This window comes from Coloeus monedula (assembly GCF_965178545.1).
Source record: "Coloeus monedula genome assembly, chromosome: 3".
NCBI classification, from domain to species: domain Eukaryota; kingdom Metazoa; phylum Chordata; class Aves; order Passeriformes; family Corvidae; genus Coloeus; species Coloeus monedula.
In genome coordinates this window covers 106,355,404-106,363,185 of record NC_138783.1, presented here as the reverse complement: position 1 = coordinate 106,363,185, position 7,782 = coordinate 106,355,404, and the positions used below count along the sequence as shown (strand labels likewise).

General features: G+C 44.1%; 1 protein-coding gene across 1 annotated transcript; it reads right to left on the bottom strand.

Moving 5' to 3' along the window:
• Window positions 1-404: 404 nt before the first annotated feature.
• SAT1 (spermidine/spermine N1-acetyltransferase 1) lies at window positions 405-3,114 on the bottom strand. The gene is made up of 6 exons (XM_082278104.1): window positions 2,869-3,114; window positions 2,714-2,765; window positions 2,546-2,629; window positions 1,260-1,361; window positions 1,133-1,173; window positions 405-915 (listed from the first exon to the last, which is right to left on the bottom strand). The coding sequence occupies exons 1-6, from the start codon at window positions 2,932-2,934 to the stop codon at window positions 745-747; spliced, it is 516 nt and encodes a 171-aa protein (XP_082134230.1). The 5' UTR covers window positions 2,935-3,114; the 3' UTR covers window positions 405-744.
• Window positions 3,115-7,782: the final 4,668 nt, after the last annotated feature.

The window sequence follows — 7,782 nt, the reverse complement described above, 5'->3', positions numbered from 1 at the left end:
TTTGTTACTTAGGCTTTGAAATCGCACCAGGATGCATCTTTCCCTTCAAGGCTATGCCCTTCCAACTGAGGTGCTCTGCAGGTAACTGGAAGTCCCAAGCTCCAGACTTTCTGGAACAGCTGTCCAGAGAGCAGAAACCTAATTTAGGGACTCCAACTGTACCTAAAAATGTATGTCACAAGCCAGGATGCCCCGCACCACACAGGAAGCAGGGGTTGATATCAAACCCTTTCAAATACTCAGGTGCTCAGAACCTTGCCACGTCCCACAGGCACACAAGTGCACTGGGACCATGGTAAATCATTTCACTTGTGAGAAGGTTGAAGTAAATAGAGTCTTTTATTAATTTATGTATTATTTGACAGAAAACTTTATGTGAAAATTAAAAGTCAAAACTATGGCCATGAAGTGAAAACACTATTTTATTTTTATAAAAGGCAATAATTAAAACAAACCCTACCAGTGTGTACATTGTACACATTTCAATGACACTTACAAGAATGAAGTTTCCATATACAAGGATTACAAGCCCACACTGGTAAAGGATGCACACAAGCACATACTGAACTTCACAGATGCCTCAACTCCAGATCACAGTACCAATTACTCTATGACCACACCTGCACTGTCATTATTAGCATCCACACTACTTTATTCCACTACAGACTGTACATACACAGAAAGCAAGGAGTTTATTCAGAGAGCACATATATTCACAGAAAAATTATTTGCTGGAATAATCTCTCACTCTTCTGCTGCCATCTTCAAGAGGTACTCTTTGTCAATCTTGAAGAGCCTCCAGCCCTCCTCAGTGGACAGATCCGAGGCGCCCCTTCTCTTGTAGAACCTGATGGAGGGTTCGTTCCACTCCGCAACAAGGAAGTGCATGCTGCTGCAGCGGCACTTCACAGCCACCTGCAAAGCCAACACCACACGGTCACAGCCCCCAAGACAGCCCCAGGGACAACCAGCCACATTACTCAGCAGCTGTGTATCACCACAAGTCACTGAGTTCATTCCAGCAGCCACTGCAGCATTTCTCAAAGTCTACCAGACTCCAGGCAATGTTTTAAGCCATCTAGAGTCCTGCCACCTCCTTTAATTCTTGTTTAGACTTAGCACTTTGACATACCTGACTCAAGTTCTTCAGAATCTCTGACCCAATACCAAGTCCTAAAAAAACCAAAAAACAAGAAACTTAAGTTTTAAATCTACAGAAGCCCTATGGGTAGCAACTCATCTAATTCTGCAATAGGTACCTCTGTACTCAGCCATCACATAAAAATCTTCAAGGTACAGCAGTTTTCCAATCCATGGATCATAAGTGAAGTAATACATGGCAAAGCCCACGACACATGTTTCTGAAACAAACGGTGTAACTTCAGCTAGTCAGAATTTAAAAGGCAAAAATATTAAGTCTTACATGCATGTTTAAACATACAGATTCTCTGGTACATGCAGACATTTGATACTAGGTTACAATTAAAAATGAAGCTTGCAAGTAAACACACAATTGAAAATACAAGTTCTGACAAATTTGTATCAACCTAGTAAAAAAAGATTGCCCTGTCCATACCCTGAAATCCTCAAAATCATAGTAAGTGTTAACACAGCTTTTTTTCCACAAAATAATGCACACCTGATTAATTACTGATTAATTTCCAGTCTGGAATACAAGTAAGAACTTCACACAGCAGCTCACAATCTGGATGATTGCCCCAGCTCTGCTTCCTTAGGAATAGTCTGTCAAACCCTGAGGAACACTGATCTTTCTGTGTACATTCCTCAGTAACTACTGTGCCAGAAGGCCTATTTACAGGCCACCTTTACAGCAGCGTTTCAAGCACTTCCACTTACGCTTCCACTGAGAGCATCACGCTGTTTTCTTTACCTTCAACACCATGAAGTCAAGGGAAGCAAAGCTACAGCTTCAATTATAACTCTGTGGCTCAAGAGAGAAGAAAAACCAACTCTTCCAACAACAGCCCACTCAAACATAAACCCTGAGTATTTTAACTACATCTGCCGAAACACTGCACATACTGTAAGAGAAGTGTGCAAACAGGTTTCTGTCATCTACTGCGTCTTTGGTAAAGGTTTGGGAATAGCACTTGTCCCTGTAGACCTTACCTCATATTATGATCATCTACTTTATTGTGTAACGGATCTTTTAGTTACCTCCCCGCCCATCCATGTACACAGAAGGGCCATGTACATGGCGAAGCTAGAGACTGTAACCTGAAGATTGGGGACAAATTAAAGAAAAAAATGTGATTCAATAGAATTACATAAAGGTAAGTCAGGGTCAAATAAGAAAAGCCATTTAATTAATTGGAGTCAAGCACATTATGTTATACCTGATCTCCCATGCTTCCAGGATTAGCAACCACTTCAGCAGAGTATCAGTGTACATTACTGAATTTTAGCAGTTAATCTACTCCTCCTACCCCAGTCCACTGGTGGAACCTTATCTACAATCATTAATATTAAGCAAATGATGCTTCTGTGTACTTAGCGTCCAAAAATAAGTATCAGGAAGTCTCACCTTCAGACGACCACTGGTCTTTCGGCACTTCTGCAACCAGACAATGGTAAAAAGGGTGCTCGCCAAAACCATCCTCAAGCAGCTCTGGAAAAGCAGAATACACGCGCAGCTGAGCCACAGGCGCTGTCACTCAGCCGCCAACCGGGTGAGCTCTTGCAGCCTCCGTACCTTTCTCAGTTAGGACCACTTGGTCCTCCATGTCCTCGTATTTCGCCAGTTCCTGGAAGAGAAGGAGATTGTGAGCAGCCGCTCTCCGCCCCCCCGCCCTTGCGCAACAGCTTGTTTTGCTCCGGCAGCGCTGATCCCCCGCACCCCGCCCGCACCTTGATCAGTCGCAGCAGGTCGGGACAGTCCTCGGGACGCGCGGCGCGGATACTGAACGAGGCCATTTTCGGCGACGCTTCCCCCTGCGGCCCCCTCGGCTGACGAGTCCCCGGTGTGTGAACAGGAGGAGAAGCTGCTTCTTCATTCGTGTCCCGGGCGCGGCGGCCACCTGCGGTCAGTCAGGCTGCGAGCATGTCCCGGCGGCGTTCGGCTACTGGCGGTCCCGGCTCGCTACCGCGGCTTCCCCAGCTCGGAAAGTGCGGCTCACTTGCCTCGGCCGCCTCATTTATAGACGTTCTCGCCCCGCCTCCCCGCCCACCAGCCAATGGGAGCGCCCCTCGTGCTCGCCCTCAGCCAATGGCCGCGCCCCTCCCCGGAATCCTGCCCGGGCCTGCCAGCAACAGCTGCGGCCGTCTCGTGACTCTCCCTCCCCCTCCCGCGCGGGGCGCCCCCTGGCGGAGTGGGGCGGCTCTGCGGGGCGAGACCCCGCCCGCTCTCCCTGCGCGGGGGCGGAGGGAGCGGCCCTCAGGGAGCGGCCCTCAGGGACCCCCCCACAGGGACCCCCGGCACCGCCTCTCCCGGCACCGACTGCCGCGGGACCCCGAGAACCGGGCCCTACATTGCCCTCGGCTCGGGGCTCTCCCTGCGCGGGTACTGTGTTAGGAGCCGTGGCGCCGCCCTTGCCGCAGAGCGCGGGGCGGCATTGGGGGCACCTCGTGCACCGCGGTGGGGAGAGAGAAAAAAAGCCGCAGTATTTGCGGGAAACACGGAGCAGTGATCCGTATCCAAGGCCGGGCGCGGGGGACCGTGTCTAGCACCAAGGTACGCCCCCGGACAGGAACGTCCTTAAGGAAATAGGGTCAAATCACTGAAGTTTAACCGTGGGGTTGGGACATTTCCCAGTCTGGCACACGCACCGTAACCCGCCTGACTGGAGGAAAAGGGATTGTGCTGGGAGAAGCACAAAGGAGTAGATTTAAAGCAGGGGGATCTGGTAGTAGTCTGCCTAAGAGAGGATGCGATGCCATCCCGATGGAGGTATGGCTGTCACTGAGGAGAGAGGTGGGTGTGATGAGGAAAATTCCATCTGGGTAGACTCAAAAAACATGACTTTAGAGTACGAGAGGATGGAGGAGTTATCCTCAGCCCTGTGCTTCCTCTGGGTATTACCTAGAAATACTGCTGTATGCTGAGGAACGAGCTGGGTCATGATCTAGATGAGCATGTCGTCGGTCCATGGACCTCCCAGCTGGGCCACCCAGAGAAGTACAAGTCTTTGCCATATGCGTGGTTTTCTTTTCACCCTCTTCTATTAGATGGGCCACTATCATGTCCATTCTTAGATATTGTAAAGAAGCTCTTAATCTTAAATCTTTCTTAGTCTGAATTGTTTTAAAAATGGTTTGGGATATGGGAAGGCACTAAGTCATGCTGCTGACTTTCACAATACACCCCCCATTTTTCAGTGTATCCAAGAAGCTACAATGCTGGCCTTAGACAGAGGGTCCAGCACAGAACATGATACTGCAAGAGGATTGTATAAATAAAGGTGTATAAAATGTGTGTTCAGGTGGCTGGTGTTAGCACGCAGTGGAAAGTGCCTGAAGGCCTGGAAGAGTAATTTAGGATTTATGCAAACACCCTAACTGGCTCAGTTTACCCTCTACTGGAGCAAGAATAGAGATGCCCAAAGAACAGATGCATTTCCAAATCACTAAGCAACAGCCAGTGGCTAGTAGTAGAAAAGTTAAAATTTATTTCATGGGTTGTGAGTCTGGAAATCACTCAGGACAGGGCATTTGGTAGGGAGACTGAATCTGAAAAAACTACCAGAGTTAGTTAGACTCAGTCTAACTACATACCTTTAATGAATACAGATTTTTTCATTCCCTAGAGATGATTAGACTGAGATCAGAAATGGGGAATACTGTCTCTGTGAAAGACAATAGCCTTTGTGTTGTCTCAACTCTCTTTGTTTCGCATTTCACAAAGAGGAAGTCACACTATCAGGAAACCTACTGCTGTGTAAGAACAAAAAGTGCCTGGTTTCTTTCTTCTCAAGTCAGAAAAGTCACATGATTTAGAAATTGAAGTCTCAGCAAAAAAGACCCAAACATTTTCTCCCTTGACTGTTTTTGAAAATCCTGCTTTAACTTGCTCAGAAATATGCTGATATTGTGTTGCCCCAGTTAATACAGTTCATCAGATTTAGCATTCAAATTCACAAGGCAGAAGGAAAAAAATACTAAAAAATTTCATGAAGTGTCAAAAAAAGTTTTATGAAACAACAGGAAATAGAGAGAATTCAGGGAAAAAAAGAGGAAAACTAAAAATTTCTTATCTAGATCTCAGAGACTATAGTACAACTATTTAGTTATGTATTACTAGGGATATTTTTTCCAGAATAAGTAGTTTATTAAGAATGGTGAGAATATTTTACAAAAAGGTTCTAAAAGAACTCAGTTTGTGAATTAATCAGACTGATGGGGCATGTGTTTTACAGCTTCTTCTTTTTGTCTCAGGTCTGTTGGTCTTTGAGCAGGTTTCATGTCATCTTGACACAGCTGAGGCCAATGATGAAATCTCTAATGACCTGCACAGGGCTTGGATTTTATCCTTCAGTGGTCACAGCCTGTTGATCTGCCCTCCTCTCCAAGGAATGTGTAGTGGCAAGTCTCCTGAAAAGGATCAAGGTTTTTTTTCAAATTGTGCAAATATGTGTGCTGGCAGGTAGTTAGCAAACATTTTTAAGGTAAACCAAGGTTGAAATAATCTGTTATAATGAAACATGCACTGAAGTGTGGATTAGCTCACTCCTGTACCAGCCAACAGCTTCTTCCATGCGGAACCTGCTGACTGTGAATCCATCTGCATTTCTACCAGGAGGGTTGGACTTTGGTCTTTGAGAAGGTAAAATGGTTAGAACTGTCTAAAATATGCATCATTCCTATTATTATTACTGTATCTTCTCCCTAAATATTACTCATAAGAGAAACAGAAAAATTTGTGCAAAACAGCAAGCAGCAGTTTCTTTTTTAGCATGCAACAGGAACTTTTATAAACAGGAACTTTTATAAACAGCTGGTAATAAAAGCACATGGAGCTCAGTAGTGACTGAGGCAGTTTTCCCCACATCCTGCCCAGAGACAGAGGTCTTTTCTAGTCTGAAGATACAGGAAATAGCCAAGACAGTTCCCCCAGATCCTTTCATGGCAATGCAACTTAACAATTTATTCAGAGAGTTATGGGACCTTATCTGCACTTGTATCAAAACCATGTTTTTATTTGCATCTAAATTTTCTAATGCTCTCTTTCCTTGGAGGATGGACAGAAAGGCTCAAAGTGGGCACCAGTTTTCTTTCTTTACTGTTCAGATAATCAAACTCTCTTCCTGTTTTAATTTTTGATTTCCTCCTTCGCTGGGAAGATTCCTTGCATTCCTGTATGAATGCCTCTTTCATGCCTCAGAGGTTCTCTGTTTGTAATAAATAAGAGAAAAACTCCTTATTCCACATTAAAATGTAGTGAGTTAATGATTTTTGATTGTGCTATTAAATATTTCCAAGTATTTAAATCCAAGTTGTATGTCCTGTCAAATCTCTGGAGCAAAATACAGAAAATGCAGTTAATACTCAGTATTGACCTGTAATTTTTTGATGATTTTGGACATCTGGGATTCTCTTAAAATTTTCAACTGAATATTTTCTTCCTAGTACTTAGACCTTGCATTGATATTTATGAGTTCACAGTTGCTTCTGATATCTTTTTCAAGCCACTTAAAATTACAGTTTATCAACACTCGGCTGTACAGAGAAAAAATATTACTATCTGTCAGAATAGTACAAATACGAAATAAATACTGCATGAGCACTGCTCAGAATTCAGGGCAAATGCAAAATTAACAGTTTCACATAATATGAATTTCCATATGCTGGCAATAAAATGACCATAATTTTTCTTTATTATCTTTGAAAACATATTTTAGGTCATTAGAACCCTATTCCTGTAGGCTAATACTTTCTTTCTGTCATTTGTAATTATGCAGTTTAATGAATTTGGGATTTAGACATAACTAATTATCTGCCTGAATCCACAAATCATCTATATCATGTGTGCAAATGATTTGGGGTGTAAAAGTTATAGAAATAAATGTTGGGAAAAAATCCAGCCAGGCCTCAGTTTTGGATACAGTAGAAGTATTGTATCTGGATACAGTAGAAGTCCCTTTGGCTCTGACCCTGCATTGTCAGAGGGAAATATCTCAGGCTTTAAAAAGAAATCTACGAAATCTAAATTTTTCCTTATAACTAATGGGGTTTGCACAATGAGAGATGTTTTTGTTATTTGTCACAGTTACAGTTTTGGCTTTGGCACAGTCTTCCGCAGTGTCCAGAAGTGATTCTTTTCATGGTGCCTTGATTTTTGAACCTTCAGCACACATGCATACCAGGTTTCCACATTTTTTTTTCCATGACCAGATGAGCGAGAAGCTTTGCAATAGCGCCCTCAGCTCTTTCATGGAATCACAGAATGGTTTCAGTTGGAAGGGACTTTAAAGACCATCTAGTTTTCAGGTGTTACCCTTACAAGTAATGAATACTCTGGTGAATGTACCTTCTGTTTGTCAGATGTGTTTTCTCATATCCTCATCCAATCTTGCTGGTGTCTTTGCTAAGTCTTCAGCAAGGGGTGCTTAACAACTTCATTGGTAACTTGTACCTTCTCTGTGCACTGTTTTGCTGGCAAGTTGAAATGGCCAGTGAGAACCACAGACATTCTGGTTGGTGTGGAAGTCATGGGCTGCACCTGGACACGTGTATATATCCCAGTCCCCAGGAGGTACAGACATGGTTACAGTAGGTGCTCTGGTCCTTATGGGCTCTGTGGTGTCTTGGTGCAGAGCCGGGGCTGCC